The sequence below is a fragment of the Ictidomys tridecemlineatus genome, chromosome 10, assembly GCF_052094955.1.
Source record: "Ictidomys tridecemlineatus isolate mIctTri1 chromosome 10, mIctTri1.hap1, whole genome shotgun sequence".
NCBI classification, from domain to species: domain Eukaryota; kingdom Metazoa; phylum Chordata; class Mammalia; order Rodentia; family Sciuridae; genus Ictidomys; species Ictidomys tridecemlineatus.
In genome coordinates, this window is record NC_135486.1 from 117014412 (window position 1) to 117030472 (window position 16061).

A 16061-nucleotide genomic window follows, 5' to 3' on the forward strand; every position below is an offset into this window, starting at 1 on the left:
GCACCTCAAGCTCAGTGAGGTGGGAAGAGGCTGACCTTCCTGGCCACCAGGAACTTAAAGGCTCCCCCACCCCACGGCTGCTTCCTTCCTGAGGCACCCTGGGCTCCTCAGACATCTGAGCCCTCCCCCAGCCAGGAAGCACCTCCTCTCCAAGGAGAAATCCCCCACTCATTCTACAAAACCAAGTCCAGATGCCAGCTCCTCTCGGAACCTCTGCAAAATCCTCCCAGCCGGCTTCCCTGACCTTCAAACAGAATGACGCCCTTCTTTCTCAATGTCCCCATGGTACTTTCTACCGACTGGTCTTCCTGTGGCTCAGCCATACGCCACACACCCTCTCTGGGCAGATCCTGCATGAGGGCAGGAGGGAGGCTAACTGTCTCCCTCGAGAGGGCAAAATTGCAACGTATGCCGTCGTAGGGGAGAAATAGAGTGTCCACGCACTTTTGCCCCTTTCAGTGCTTTATTCACTCAAATTACTCAATACAACTTCACTCTCTAGGTTCTTAATCAAGAAAACGACCATCCTTAATGCTAGGCACTGCAATCAACATAATCAATCCACAGCCAACAATTCTAGATTAATTCTAAGCACTGCAAAACACACTTCATCATGACAGGCTCGTGACAGACATCCCCTCTGCATGCTAAGTTCAGAAGTCTTCTGCCTTAGGCATTATGTCCAGCAAATGCACACTCACTCAGACTGCAGTGACCAGGTCCGCAACCAAGGCAGGCTTTTCCTGGCATGGAGTGGACGACTGCTTGAGGAGGGGGTCATAGGGAGGAGTTGCGGCTCTCACCAAGATCCAGATGAGATGGTAGATTTGAGAGTGCTGAGGATCACGCAGAGGCTCAGGAACGATGACAAGTGATGGGGTGTCATAACCTCATCAGGCTCTCCAGCTTGAGTCCATCCTTGTTTCAGCTGGCTCAATCCCTGCTCATTTGCTCTAAATTTTGGGGCTTTTGACCCCCCTTTCAATCCTTACCAGTTACCACTAGATTTCATTTACCCTGGGGTCAGAAACACCTGGTCTGGTGGTCTCCATCCAGATCTTCTCACCTTTCCCTCTTACCAGGTGAAGACGGCCTGCCAGGGGCTTCCCTCTGTTTATCAGGGTGCGGGGAAGTGACTTGTGTGTGGCCGTACTGGAGGGCTCTGTGGGTGTGCCTGGAGAGACTGCAGGTTTTCTAAAGTGGAGTTGCCTAAGGCCATCCTAACACTGTCCTAGACCATTCGGGCTCCTGTGGCAAAATACCATAGACAGAGCGGCTTCAACACAGCACGGATTTATTTCTCAGAGTTCTGGTGGTTGGGAAGATCGAGATCCACATCACTTGAATGGGGCCGACTGTTGCCTACCACGTGCTTCCAAAGTGAAATATTCCAGTCAACACCCGATAATAACCCAGTGGGTTTTCTGTGACCGACCTGTCACTCAGGCACTCTAGCAGAATGCTGAAGACTTTCCAAGTTTTAAAATGGTGACATCTCATCAGGGATGGACTCCGTCCCCAAGTACAGGGGCCTAAGCCAGGACTAGATTCCAGGGAAGAGCAGCCGAGGCCCAGCGGTGGCTGAAAGGGTGCTATCCTGGGGTGAGCCTCAGCCAAGGCCCCAAGATGAGAAGAACCTTTTTTTTTTTCCTTGTTTTAATTTTCTGATTAACATGTAGTAATTGTAGATTTTACTAGGCTCTGTGTGATATTTCTCTCTCTCTCTCTCTTTTTTTTCTTTCTTTCTTGCAGAACTAGGGATGGAACCCAGGGCTTCGTGCATGCTAGGCAAGTGTTCTACCACTGAGGTTACACCCCTCTACACACACACACACACACACACACACACACACACACACACACATTTTTTAATTTTGGGGGGGCACTCAACCACTGAGCCCCATCCCCAGTCCTACTTTGTATTTTATTTAGAGACAGGGCCTCACTGAGTTGCTCACTGCCTCACTTTTTTGCTGAGGCTGGCATTGAACTTGCAATCCTCCCGCCTCGGCCTCCTGAGCCGCTGGGATTACAGGTATGCGCTCTTGTACCCGGCTACTCCCTCTACATATAAGGAAACATCGGGTGCTTGTCTTTCTGTGTCTGGCTTATGTCACATAACACCATGTCCTCTATCCTCTGGTTCCACCAGTTTTGCTGAAAATGACAGGATTTAATTCTTCTTTATGGCTGAATAAAATATTATGCGTAGATATACCACATTCTCTTTACCCGTTGGTCCACTGATGAGCACCTAGGTTGACTCCTAGCTACTGTGAATAGTACCACAAGAAACACGGGCATGCAGGTGTCTCTCTGGTATGCTGATTTCATTTCCTTTGAATAGATACCCAGGAGTGGGAAGGCTGGGTCGTATGCTAGTTCCCTGTTTAGCTTTTGGAGGGTCCTTCATACCCTTCTCCCCAGTGGCTGTACTAATGTACATTCCCAACAACACACAGAGATCCTTTTCTCCACGTCCTTGTCAGCATTTATTAATTTTTATGTTTTGACCGTAGCCATTCTAACGGGGCTCCCTGCTCCGGCCCCCCGCCCGTGTGGTCCAGCGGGGGTCAGAGTTTTCCTTCCTCCTCTTCCTCCTGCGTGTCCCCTCCCAATAGAACCCTAAGACTGGCCTTTGCCAGGAACCTTGGGAGACAGGAGGAAGTGACCTCAGGACAGAGGAGCACAGAGCACGCGCAGCCTGAGGTTCTCTAGGCTTGGTGATGTGATCAACGTGGTCTGAGGGTGGCCCGGTGGCCCTGGCCCCAGCAAGACCCTGGGTTGATGTCCAGCCCCACAGAGGGAGGAAAAGAAAGATCAATGAACCAGTTTGGGGTGTAAATTAATTCTACAAATAGTGTTCTCCCTGGAGGGGGACGGTCCGCCCAGGTCCTGGAGAGAGGGACTTCATCTCTAGATACCAAGGTCCTTGATAGACGTGATGGAAAAGAATTTCTAGACCCTTCAGATATCGAGGCACAGAGGTTTATTTAGGAAAGTGAGAAGTACAAGTTCAAGGGAGCATGTGGGCCATTTCCAGGGTGAGAAGGGCTTTTGGAGTCTCGGGCTCTTCTTTTACAGGAAATTTGTTGAGGGTGGGCAAGGGAAGGTGTGTAGGGATGAGTCTGGTGACCAAGAGACCATATAGTGGTTTGGCAATTTCCAGGTGCCTGGGCTTGAGTCTTCCCCATGATCTGATCAGTAGATATCACTGGGAAAGTGTCCTGAATTGTAAGTTTTGAATTGTCTTTTGCTGGATCTATTCTAAAAATACATGTATTCATGGGACTAACAGGGCATGGGGCAAATTTTCATAAGGGTGAGTTTCCAGTTAACTTTAAAATTGTGGTTAAAGATTTGTAGATTTCCTAGAAATTTGGGAGCACTAGGGCTAGGGGAGCTGCTGGCAATGACGGTGTTAGGAATTTTAGCCCAAGCCTTTCAGAATGAAGTCATAATCTCCTTTTGTCTCTTTCCTACCTATGTTTTGTTTTCTTCTATCCTACTTCACAGGCAGTGATCCAATCAGTGGATAAAATAAAAAGGAGCCAGGCAGGGTGTCACATGCCTGTAATCCCAGCAACGCAGGAGGCTGAGGCAGGTGGATCGTGAGTTTGAGGCCAGCCTCAGTAACTTAGTAAGACTCTGTCTCAAAATGAAAAAAAAGAAAAGAAAAATGCTAGAGGTGTGGCTCAGTGGTGAAGCATCCCTGGGTTCAATCTCCAGTACCAAAGCATAAAAAATAAAAAGTAGGTGCGAGTCACTTGGTGGCTACAGCATTATTTGGTGAGAGCCTCTTTTCTCCATTAAACTGAGGCCAGAGGTCACCCTTATCCTCAGCTCTGGACTTAAGATCTGGCACATAGCTGTGCCTGATTATTACTTTTGACCTATGCTATGTCTGTGTGTCCTACGTCCTGCTCTGTGTGTCTGGCCAGGTGGATGTCATCTTGTTTTACAGCCTCAAGCAGAGAGAAGACCAGGATGATGTGGATTGTGGCAGGTGTCAACTTTCCCCCTGGGTCTGGATGTCCCCAGGTTCACTGAGTACCAGTGTGAAGGGAGTGGGTACTAAGCATCCAAGAGGAGCCAAGAGGGTGTCCGTGCCAAGCCTTTTTAGGACCTGCCTTGCCGAGCACCTTGGGACTGACTCATAGGGTGGGATGTGGCTCCCCGCACCTCACCCAGGGAAGATAGTTAAAGGTTCCCAAAGGCCTGCCCAGTCTGGGGTCAGCAAACAAGGCCCCATCTCCAAGGCAACCAGCACGCCCATGCTTGGAGGAGGTGCCCAGGGTACACTGTGCCTTCCAGGGGTCAGGAGTCTCCACACTCGAGCAGGGAGAGGGATGCAGGGCCTGGGCTTTGGTCAGGGAGGGGAAGGAAGAAGAGCTATCAGTCCCTCCCCACGCCACCAGGTGCTCCTGTCATTGGGGAAAGACCTTTGAAGCACCTGGGATCGTAAACCAGAACGCCCTTTCTTCCAGTAGGGGAAGGCTTCCTTGGTAAATCTCCCATGACTTATAGAGGGTCTACCAGGTGCCAGGACCTCTGTGGGCCCAGCCTGTGAGCAGAGAGCTCTGAGGGGAACTTGGGGGCTGGGAAAGGCCAGGATCTTATCCATTCACGATTTTCACAGAGTCATAGATGCCCTGCTCCGTGCCAGCGCAGTGGTACCTCAGGGAACAGAATCCAAGTCCCACCCTCATGGAGTGGACATCCCCAGGGGGAGGGACCACCATTGCATGAACAAATTCAGGCAAGATGGAGCATCAGCTGCCAAGGAGACAAAAACCCAGGGCTAGGAGGTGAGCATGGTGGAAGGCAGGGGCCATCTTAGGCAGGGAGTTCTTGGGACCTTGCCAAGGTGGCATATGAACCAGGAAAGGGACAACCATGGAACCCCTGGGAGCGTGTTCGACAGTGACGGGCTCAGCAACCATAAAGCCCTGGTTCCCCAAGTGCCCCCCCAAACTCTGAGCCTGCAAACAGTGGCATCTGATCACCTCCAGCCGTTGTGGGGTTGGACTGGGCTCAGCTGGGTGGTTCTTCGGCTCCATATGGTATCGGTCTGGGCAGCTCATGCAGCTATCTTCAGCTTTGACCTTGGCTTCACTGACGTGGTGTTTGGGATGAGTGAACAGCCCAGTGCTGCAGGGTCTCTCCCCTTCTCTCTGTTTTTTTAACTTTCTTTCCCCCTTTCTCTTCATGAGATTTCTTAGCACTTAGTGGTCCAGTCTAAGCTTCTCTACATAGCAACAAGAATTTAAGAGGAAAAAACTGGAAGTTGGGAGGCCTTTATGGACTAGGCATTCCTGCAACAGCATATCATGGCCAGAGCAAGCCGCCGTTCAACCCAGGGGCAAGGCAGGGGAGGCCACTCCAGATGGGCGGGGCCGTGTGTGCGTGGATATGGGTGGATACGCTGGTACCCACTCTAGGAATAAGCCACGGTGGCCCCTGAGGAAGGAGCATCTTGGTCGTGGTGGGTTTGCTGGGATTAGCATAGTTAGGGTTAGTTAGGGAGAGTTAGCATAGTTAGGGTTAGTTAGGGAGCATGAGAAGGGGTTAGAGGTGCCGTCAGCAAGGTCAAAGGATGGTACAGATGGCATGGGGCCATTTAAGTTTTGTCAGAACTGTGGCTTTGGCCATGAGAAGGAAGTACTGCAGGGTCAGAGCAGAGAAAGACCATGATCCATAAGAATTAGCAGGGGTCAGGGATGTAGCCCAGTGGGAAAGCACTTCCCTGGCATGTGCAAGGCCCTGGGTTCCATCCCCAGTGCTACACACACACACACACACACACACACACACACACACACACGTGCACACACACAGGGTCCCTTTTGCTGCAGTGAAGGATCATTGCTGGGTTACACTAGTCTCCTAGAATTGCTGTAACAAATGACTACAAGCTGGGTGGCTGGAAACAAGTCCGGAGGCCAGAAGCTGAGATCAAGGTGCCAGTGAGGCCATGTTCCCTCCCAAGGCTCTGGAGGAGAGTCACCTATTGCATTGGGCCTGGGTCCTGCTCCGATCCAGTCTGATCTTATCGTAACCAAAAAGGACTCGATTCCCAAATAAGATCACACCCACAGCTTCTGAGTTAGACATGGATTTGAGGGGAAACACTATTAATCCAATTCAGGGGTAATAGCTACCGGGGTGCCCAGGGTGAAGGCTGCTGCAGCGGTCAGGGTGAGACAGGATGGTGGCAGCAAAGACTTTCTAAATTCATTTTCAATGCCAGTGTTTTGCAGAAGTCTGAGCTTGCAATAAGGTCCACATGGCTGGAGGTTTCTTTGAAGTTCTGAGGCCCTTGGCACTGAAGCCTGTGTGGCTGGACGCTGGCTCCTGCGGTGCCATCAGGAAAAGCGGGTGGAACACAAGACCTAGCAGCCAACCCAGCAGCAGCCCTAAACCCAGGAGCATCTGGGTGGGGGATTCAGGGGCAACACTGCTCTCCAGGCTTGACTCACACCCACGTCCAGGCCTGCCCTCCCTACCAGGGCGTTCCTTGCACTGCTCAGCCACCGGGTGGGGGGGGGGGGCCCTCCACGCCTTGCCCCAGGCCTGTCTCCTCCTTATTCTCCCAACCCCAGCTCTGTACCTCCTCATCCGGGCAGGCCGTCACTCAGTGAGCCCACAGTGGTTCCGGATCCTACCTTCTTCCACTCCAAACTCAGCAAAGTCTCTAGTTCTGATGTCACCAAGTCCCCCATGTGTCCCGTCCCCGGGCTGGGCCAGGGGCCTCCCCTGGGCTCCCACCACTGCCAGTGTTGCCCGCATCGACCCTCCCCGCCCCATCCCCTACACTGGACTTTCTGGGTTTGATCAGAGCCTCCAGCTCTGCCTGCAGAAGACCCCAGAGAAAGAGGCACCCAGTGATCTGACTCTACTCTCAGCCCCTGCCCCTGCCCCCAGCCCCATTTCCCTGCCCTGGGGGCTCTGCCACTGCCCTGGCCCCAAGGCACAGGGGCTGGGACCACACACCTGAGCCCAGAGGATCCTGGAGACCACCCCCCTGGGAGATCTTGAGCCACCTCCACTGGGGGACAAAAGGAGGGGGCCCGGAGAAGAAAAGGGAGAGGCCAGGATGATTCATGGGACATTCTTCTCAGTCCCTCAGGGGGAGAAGCCAGGGAGAAAAATGGTTGTCAAGGGCAACGCATTCTTTCCCCTGGGTTCCTCTGGCCTGCGTCACCCACAGGGAGTGGAGTTTCAGGGAGGCTGAGACCAAAGGGTGAACCTAAAAGGAGCTCGAAATCTGGGGTGGACACTCGTTTTACAGAGGGGACATGGAGGCCAGGGGAGATCAGCCCAGCTGCCTGGTCGGGCTCACACAGCAAAGGAGGCCCAAGGACAGAAGCCTCTGCCCCTGTCTTGCTGCCTGGGTTCTGTTCCCAGAAGCCAGGACGACCCGCCCAGGACAGGCCAAGCGAGGGGGAGGCAGGGGCTGTGTGGGGGAGGCAGGCAGAGCTGCAGGTGCTTTCTACCTTCTCAAAGTGGGGGCAGGGCAGATGGCTGGGCCAGGGCCAGCAGCAGGTGAGGGCCAGGCCTTGGCCTGGGCAGCACGTCACCCCAGGCCCCAAACCTTTGCACACACAAGTCCCTCTGCCTGGAAGGCGCCTGACACTCATGGTCTCCATCGCTTCACGATCTCCATCGCTGACACCGTCCTGGGCATAGCATCTCTGCTGATGTCCAGGCCTCAGGACAGCACGATGTGGGGTGTATCAGTCTCACAGCCAAAGACCTCACACCGGGCGGCATATGCCACAGAAATGTGTGTTCTGGAGGCTGGAAGTCCAAGGTCAAGTTCTGAGCAGGTCTGGTTTCTCATGGGGCCTCTCTCTGGGGCTTGGCTGGACGACGGCCACCCTCCCACTGCTTTGTCCTTTTCTGAAAGGTGTTTTGGTCAATAAACAGTTATGCATCCACTAGGGGGCGGCTCTGTGAGGGCCCTGGTAGGCAAACATGGCACGGGTGTTCTCTGCCCTCCCAGATGGAGTTGATAGTACAATAACTCAAAGTTCAAGGGCTGGGGCTTACATCAATGGTAGAGGGTGTACTGACCGTGCACAAGGCTCAGTCCCAAGCACCCCTCAAAAGGCTCAGTTTTATATCTACTTACAAATTGCAAAATTTAATTGAGAGGGAAAGATGCACAGCTGTCTAGGAGACCTGAGGGGTGAGGAAGGGCCTTCCTGAATAAGAGGTGCTGGAGTGGAGCTGAGGAATGGACTCGAGTGGAGAGTGTTCTACAAAGAGAGGGAAACATGTGCAAACGTCCTGTGGCACTAGAAGCCAAACAAGGGTCTGTACGTCAGGCAAGGGATGGGACCTTGGGGCCCTTGAACCTAAGATGACCAATCTAGACTCTGTGCTTGCTGCATGAAGTCCCTGAAAGTTAGGAGCAAAGACTCAACGTGGTCAGCCATATAACATGTCTGGCCTCCCTGGGATGCTGGGAGGCTAATGGGGGTGGGGGTGGGGAGTGTAGCCAGAGAGAGGGTGACTGGCTGGAGGGGGGGGGGTTGTGGGGATGAGGGAACTGATGGTGGAGCGAGCAGAGGTGAGGTGGCAGCAGTCCAGATGGCCTGTCCCTGCCTGCCCTGTCCTGGTTCCTTTGATCTGGGGCCTGATGAGTCATCTGCGAGTCACCACCCCCCTCTCCCCTGGATGTTTTTCTTTTTCATAATGCACTTGTTTTTAACCATTGAGCCAGTAAATCTGGGGCCAATGGATGTCACAGCACTTCCTCAAATACAATCCTGGGAAGCACTTATAACGCCACTTAACTAAAAGTCTCTTTAAATGTCATGGTTCTCTCTCTGTGTTTTGCCTAAGGCTGTCCAAAGCTGGCCAGCGCTGGGCTCAGGTCCTACTGATGCCCCTCTGGCATGTGACTCTGGGGCAGGAGGCACTGGCCCAGCTCCCCAGGGCCCCGCTGTGCCAGGGCATTGGTCCAGGATTCTGGGATGCTGTGGTGTGATTGTGGGCACAACCAGGGTCAGAATACCCAGGTCAAGCGGCCTCCCAGAGTGGCTTCCAACTGTCCTAAGGTAGGTTTCTACCTTTGCAAAATATTAGCGACTTGCTAATGCCCTGTGAGTCCCCTAAGCTGTTAGGATGGCAGTCCCAGAAGCCCTTTCTCAGGGTCTGCTGGGGTGGCGTACCCACGTCTCAGAGCCTACGGGCCTAGGTTTTGTGTTCACGCCTTTCTCCTTAACAGAAACCCGGGCAGGGCCTCCTTTCTCCCGCTCATCCCTCAACTCTAGGGCCACCTGAGTATTCCTGGAATCCATCCCTTCCTTTCTAGCCCCTTCACCTGTGGGTCCATGCCTGTGTCTTTCTGTCCTTCAGTCTTTTGCCACCCCCTGGCGTCATCCATGGCACTGCAAGGGTGACAACTGGTCTCTCTGAGTAGCTCTCTCTGCCGTGCTCCACTGACTTCCATTTGCCCTTCCAGACTCAGCTTGGAAATGACCCCAAGGAAGCCCCCTTGACCCTCAGCTGAGGTCGGTATCCCCCTGGACTCCCCTGGGCTACCCCTCAGTCCTCACCCCATGCTATTGCCACATCTGTTTGGAGGCAGTCTCCGTGGTCAGGGAGGCTGTTCGCAAGGAGGGATCGCTGGGGCTGCACCTGGAATCCACACAGAGGCCGGCCCCAGCACAGGAGGACCCCACGTGTGCAGAGTCTGGCTATTCTTGCTCCTAGCTGATCTTTGGGTCTGGGAGGGGTCACTTATCTTTTCACATGTCAAACGCTAACAGGGCATCTTCTTCCCTATCTTACCTTCCAGGGCTAGTGCAGTGTGAGGTGGACTCTGCCCCGGCTAGCTGGTCCAGGAGACGGAAGCCTTGAACCCCTCCCAAGAGGCTCCACAGAGGCCGGGTTTCAAAAGTTGTCCCCCAATGGGGCTGGCTCAACAGCCAGATGTCTCCCAGGCCACCAGGGCATTGGACTGAAACTGCCTCCATCCAGACCTGCAGGTCTGTGTCTGGTGGGGTGAAGGAAGGATGGGGGACAGACCTCAGAGATGAGGGACTCAGGAGCTTCTAAAGACTTCCCATAGGAGGGTGAGACTGGGGAGAAAGCAGCTGAGTGGAATCACACACCCAGCATGGACTGCTGCTGCCTGAAACTCATGCATGGGTTTCTCTGTGGCCTAAGAGATGGAGCACCAGTAGGGACAGCAATCCAGGGACCTCCTCAGGGGGGCTGGGGCCTCGTGCTTTTGTCCCACTGCCAGCGGGCGTCACTCCAGTCATGCAGAAGCCAGACCACATTTATTCACCTCCAAAGGAGGCGGGCAAGGGCCTGTGTGCTGGGAGCCGCGGTCAGACAGGCCCGGGAGCAGCGCCCAGGGAACACAGGGTGGGGTGCAGCAGATGGACGGAGTGCGTGCGCATGTCACCGAGGCTCAGCTCTCCTGGAGGAAATCGCCGCCGCTGTGTGGGCTGAAGCCTGTAGAGTAGGCGCTCATAGGGCAGCGGGACTGCCCCGCACGCTCTCTGGCTTGGCCAGTGGAAGCCCCGACGATCACAGATCACTTTGGGGTCGCAGGGCTGAGGCGGTGGACAGGAGCACGCATGCGCGCGGGCCCTCGGCTACCTGGCCACGGCGCGCCGGCGCCCCCGTGTGGCGATGGCGGGAACCACTCGCCTCGCGGACAGAAGCTTGGAAGTCTGCATTGCAACCTTTCTGATGAAGGGGTCTTGAGGGCCTCGGAGAGTCCACTGGGGTGATTATCTAAGGATGTATGAGTTGGAGATCAAGTGAAAGTCACCTCTGGACACGCGGTGGTCTGAGGTTCAGAGCAGGGAGTTCCCGGAGATCGGGACCTGCTCTTCCTGATTCCCCGAGTCTAACACTGTGCATGGCATTCAGCAAGTACTCAATGAATGATGTGGGATGAATGGATGAGTGTGTGGCCATCTGTGTGTGCAAAGGGATTTGAAATGGTGACCGGAATCTGTAGCTGGATAGTCGTGATGTCATCAACACTGTCTGACCTTCTGCACATCTGGGGTCCTCCTGTGCTGGGGCCGGCCTCTGTGTGGATCCCAGGTGCAGCCCCAGGGATCTCTCCCCTCGAACTGAGCCAGTATCCAGGGCCAGCAGAGATGCCTCTGAAGGCTGTACCCTAGCAGCAGCTAAAGGGTGTGACAGAGGGTGACTTGGGCTCTACCCAGGGCAGAGCCAGGTTCTCGAAGGTTTGCTCCTGGGGTCTGCAAGCTCTGGGTTGGGGCTGTGGGTCCACGTGCCTCCAGCCGTGCTCATAGGTCAGGCAGAACAGAGACAGGGACAGAGGCGGGCCAGATGCCCAGCCTGACCACGGCCCCTCCTAAAGTCACTTCCAGGTGCCCAGGGCTGCTGGAGGGGAGTCCTGGCAGGCTGGAGCATGCTGGGGAGAGGCCAGGAGCCCCAGGAGGCCTGTGGGCACAGGGGTGGGGAACACGCTCCCTGCATTTGTTCCCTGCCCACTAGGCCCAGGCCCAGGCCGCAGGCTAGGGGCTGAGGCTGGGGAGGGGGTCCAGGCCAGGCTCACAGCCCACAGGCAGTGTGGCAGCCTCACTGGGCGGGATGTGGTGGGTCACATAGCGCTTCCCCATGAAGGAGCCGATCCGCAGATGCTCAGGGTCCTCCTTGGGCCACCAGAGGCTGGAGCTGGACAGGGGAGGAGGAAGAGGCACTATGTCCCTTGTGGGTGGGGGACTGCTTCCCCTCCCCGCACCCTCACCCCACGGCCTCGGCTCTCCCTCTCCACCCTTTCTAGAACTGGCCTCTTCCAGGTAACCACTCTGACTGCCTATGCTGGCACCAATTTGCTAAGACACCCACAAGCTCACAGAGAAACATAAGGCTCAGGAGAGAGGGGCCTTGGCAGAGGACACAGTGAAGGACAGGGCCAGAGGGAGGCAGGCCCCCAAACCAGTCCTCAGGGGAACTACTGGATCCTCATGGCCTCCCAGGTGACAGAAGGAAAAGTGCAGTTCCTGCACCCTCCCTGGAAGGAGCCGAGAACCAACCACAGTGTGGACAGGAGGCTTCCAGGCCTCAGGGCCAGGGCCAGGGCCAGGAAGGGCTGTGGGTGAGAGAGGGGCCCATGGGGTGTTGCCACTCACAAGCGCACTGTAGAGGCTGCTAGGAAGGCCAGGAGCAGGAGGCCAGCCAGGGACGAGAGGATGGAGGCGATTACAATCATACAGCCACTCCGCCGCCCCGGCCACGTGTCGATGGAGCTTGGGGCCTTCCCTGCACACAGGGTTCTGTCACCTCCCTCTCTCCCCATCCACCGTCACACCTCATGAACCTCCCAAGCCCACCCGTCTGTCCATCTCAGCAGGCACCTGTCACTCCAGCCCGACCCTGGGCTCACCTGCTGGGCTTGTCCCTACCCCTGTCCCACATGGCAGACAGAGTGGCTGCAGACCTCCAGGGGACCATATCACCTGCCCCTTGGAACCCAGCATTCAAGGTCTTCAGATGACAAGATCCCCACCCCAACTGCCTTAGCAGCCGTCTCCCGGGCAACTCCCTTCCCAGACACTCTGGTCTTTGCACGTGCTTGGTGGCCCGTATTCACCCTCAGGGCCCTGCTCAGAGAAGCCCCTAGAACCTTCCATTCCACCCCCAGCCAGCCAGCCCTGATGCTGACTCTGGTCTTCATGCCCAATCCCTTCTCCTCACACCCAGGAAAGGAGGCCCAGGCCTGGGTCCCACAGGAAGAGGAAGATTTCTGCCTGTGACAGGAGCTGGTGGGGCACCCAAGGGTTGGCAGAGCCAGTGCCCCTGCGGAAGATGAGCAGGTGGCCCAGAGAGGCCGGCGGGCTCCCTGAGGACAGAGGAAGTCCCGGCACCCAGGACTACCTTGGTGCAGAGTGATGGGATCTGACCACTCGGTCTCAGCCGTGGGTGTGCCACCGACGTCCATTAGGAGGAACTTGACACTAGAGATAGGGAGCAGGGGTGAGACTCAGAGGGCTCCACTGCCCTGCACACGGTGCCACCTTCAGCAGAGTCCCCAGCGGCCCTCCTGTGCTGGGTGGGGCCCTTCTCATGCGCGGGTACCAGTGGTAGTCTGACCCTGCCAGGAGGACCTGCAGGGACCCGAGGCCTCTCTGGGCATGTGACCTGCACCAGCAGTCCCCATCCATCTGGGCAGTGGCTCTGGGCAGGGAGGAAGATCTCAGCACCTTCTTACAAAGGCACCCAGGCCAAAGGCAGGGAGTCTCGGTCAGGGCCCGCCCAGAGTGCAGAACCCAGAGGTTCTGTGGGCAGACTCAGTGTTTTTGCTGGGTAGGAACTCTAGACCATCTTGGGACCCACCGAGTAGGGCTAGAAGCCCAGCGTGGGTGGCCGAGGGGGCAGAGGGAGCAGGGAGGATGGAGACACTCCACCCGGACCTCAACAGGCCCCCTGACTGAACCCCTCTGAAGGCTGTACCCTCAGGGGAGGAGGAAGGGGATGGGACCCATCTCTTCTGCCTGAACTACCCCCCTGGGCAGAACCAGAGGCCACAGCAGCCCCCTCCCACCTTGACTGAGATCCCAGTTGCCCTGGTCCCCACCTCCCCGCTGGGGCCTCTGGAAAAGCCTCTTTCTGCCTGGTACCCAATGGGACGGCACTATTGCCCCCTCCTCCAGAGGAGGGAAATGGAGACCAGGAAAGGGGAGGGGCTCGTGCCACCCTGCAGTTGGGACTGGGTGGGGCGGGTGGGAGGGGCCGGCTCTGCACCCTGGCTCCACAGAAGCTCCTCCTCCCCCAGCGCAGCCCAATCCCAGGGCAGTGGACATGAGGGGGGGGGGAGGCAGGCAGGGTGGAGGGGGACCACCCACCTGTAAGGGCCAGGGCCAGGGAGGGGGACGTTGCAGTAGGGTTGCTGGTGGCAGCCGAAGTCATTGCCCACCCGTAGCAAGGGGGAGCTTCCACTGACACCCACTGGATCCTCACAGGGCAGCTGGTCCAGGGACAGGGGCAACGTCATGTAGTGGCGATCGGTCAGCATCCGTGGGGAGACGGGAATGTCAGCCAGGGTCTGTGGGTTCCGGAAATCCCTGGAGGCTGGAGGATGGAGGGTGACAGGGGCAAGAAGGGAGGAAAAGGCCTTTTCCTGCTGACCAGGAGTCCTGCCTCCACCAGTCCTCAGCCACCTGGCCATGGCCTTCAGCCCTGACCACCTCCACCACCCCCCTCCCTGTGAGTCCAGACAAAACAGACTCTGCCATCTCCTAAGAGACCCCCCCCCCCGCGCTGAAGCCCACCTCACCTCCCTCCCCACACTCACCCTTCCCACCGCTGCCAGCTGCACCCAACAACTGGGGGTACTGGTGAAGTGTTCCCTCTGGGCCCTCACCCCTCTCCCCAGGCCCCTGACCTGCACCACACACCATTGGTGAAGGCCACCACCAGCCAGATGGTGTCCTTGGCATTGGCATGCCCATCAAACACACAGCGAGGCTGCTCCAGGGAGAACGTGGTGGCCGTGACCTTCCCTTCCAGGTTCCAGGCTGTTATCTGTGGCTTGTAGGGGATCCGTTCTGTAGCCGTGGGGGACAAGGGTGAGCAGTGGAGAAGGGCATGAGGGTCCTGGAGGCCCATTGCCCTGAGATTACTGGACCTGACTCAAGGGGATGGGCTCCCAGGTTCACTCTCCCCAGCAGGTGCCCCCAGCGCCTCGGGTCTGGCCAGGTGCATCCATCCCAGGACCCCGACTCACCCAGGCTCAGGCTGGTTTGGAAACAGCTCAGCACCAAGAGGAGCAGCAGGCAAGGGCGAGGCTGCCTCCCAGGGGGCCCCATGATGGCCAGCGGAGCAAGGGGAGCTCAGGGGCTGGTCTGGCTGCCTCCGGCTGCACCCCACCCCCAGCACCTTGGGCCTGGAGGAGCTGGTTAGTCAGGCTGCCAGGAGGGCAGGAAAGACCTGTAAATATGAATGCTTCCCTGCCCAGCACCCACCCCAGCAGTCCAGCCCATCAAGGGGAGGGGGCTGGCTGGGCTCTGGGCCCCCAGATGACCACCAGGCAGGCCCAGAGCCTATGTCAGGAAGGGGACCCCACCCAGCCTCCCAGCCCTGGGGAGGAGGGCCAGCCTCAGGAAACCTGGACGCAGGGCAGCATGTCTGAGATTCCTGTACCCTGGGTGCCAGGAGCTTCCCTCTGACCTCTCAGCCCCACCCAGGGAAGGAGTGGGGGGCAGAGGGCCGTGCAGCCCTGGCCTGCCCGCTCCAGCCGCCAGGCAGCCTCCCTGGCCCTGCTGCCTTCTCTGGGTCCTGCCACCTGTGAGGCTCCCTTTCCCTTGTCCAAAGTGGACTTGGACTCCGGGAAGGGACAGTGGAGCCCTGGACAGCTGACGGACAAGCCCTGCAGTTATTTAGTTCACTTTGTTTTTATGTTAGTAAAAACAAAGTGAACTAAATAGTTTTACATAGTTTTATGTTGAACCAGGGGTGCTTCACCACTGAGCCACATTCCCAGCACACCATCCCCCCTTCTTCTTAAAGACAGGTTCTTACTAAGTTGCTGAGGATGGCCAGGGACTTTCAATCCTTCCATCTCAGCCTCCCAGGTCACAGGGATTACAGGTGTGCGTCACCAAGCCTGGCTTATGTGTATATTTTTAGATAGAACTCACATACTCTAAAATTCACAGCTCAGTGATTTTGTTTTTGCTTTTTGTACTGGAGACCAAACCCAGGGGCACTTCCACTGAGCTGAATCCCCTGTCCTTTTTATTCTTTATTTTGAAACTAAATTGCTCAGGCTGGCCTTGAACATGTGATCCTCCTGCCTCAGCCTCCAAAGTTGCTAGAATGACAAGCTTGCGTCACCGTGTTTGGTTTGATGGTTTTTAATCGTCACAGGGTTGTGCAGCTATCGCCACTAATTCCAAAACGCCATCACCCCAAAAGTGTACACTATGCATTCAGCAGTCACTTCCTGTCGGGCTCCTGTCACCACCACTAATCTGCCTGTTGTCTCCATGAACGTGCCTGTGATGGGCATTCCACAGCAATGGGATCACACAGCATGTGGCTGCATCTGGCTCCCCTCA

The 16061-nt window shown here is 56.3% G+C and overlaps 1 protein-coding gene and 1 long non-coding RNA gene across 2 annotated transcripts; one reads left to right on the forward strand and one right to left on the reverse strand.

The window, feature by feature from the left end:
• The first annotated feature begins 8825 nt into the window (after positions 1-8825).
• LOC144367464 (uncharacterized) lies at positions 8826-10986 on the forward strand. The gene is made up of 2 exons (XR_013426874.1): positions 8826-9065; positions 9809-10986. It is a non-coding gene; the product is annotated as an uncharacterized LOC144367464 (long non-coding RNA).
• On the reverse strand, positions 10277-15079 carry Upk3b (uroplakin 3B). Its single transcript, XM_005328504.5, has 6 exons — positions 14729-15079; positions 14400-14549; positions 13848-14073; positions 12880-12959; positions 12135-12264; positions 10277-11676 (listed from the first exon to the last, which is right to left on the reverse strand). The coding sequence occupies exons 1-6, from the start codon at positions 14808-14810 to the stop codon at positions 11517-11519; spliced, it is 828 nt and encodes a 275-aa protein (XP_005328561.2). The 5' UTR covers positions 14811-15079; the 3' UTR covers positions 10277-11516.
• Between the last annotated feature and the right edge of the window lie 982 nt (positions 15080-16061).

Bases quoted from the DNA above. Each gene is read 5' to 3' on its own strand.
- Upk3b (XM_005328504.5), bottom strand. From the start codon at position 14,810: ATGGGGCCCCCTGGGAGGCAGCCTCGCCCTTGCCTGCTGCTCCTCTTG. The intron at 14,074-14,399 runs GTGTGTGGTGCA...TCCATCCTCCAG, and splicing joins GGTGGTGGCCTTCACCAATG to CCTCCAGGGATTTCCGGAAC. The intron at 11,677-12,134 runs GTGAGTGGCAAC...TCCCCTGTCCAG, and splicing joins GCAGCCTCTACAGTGCGCTT to CTCCAGCCTCTGGTGGCCCA.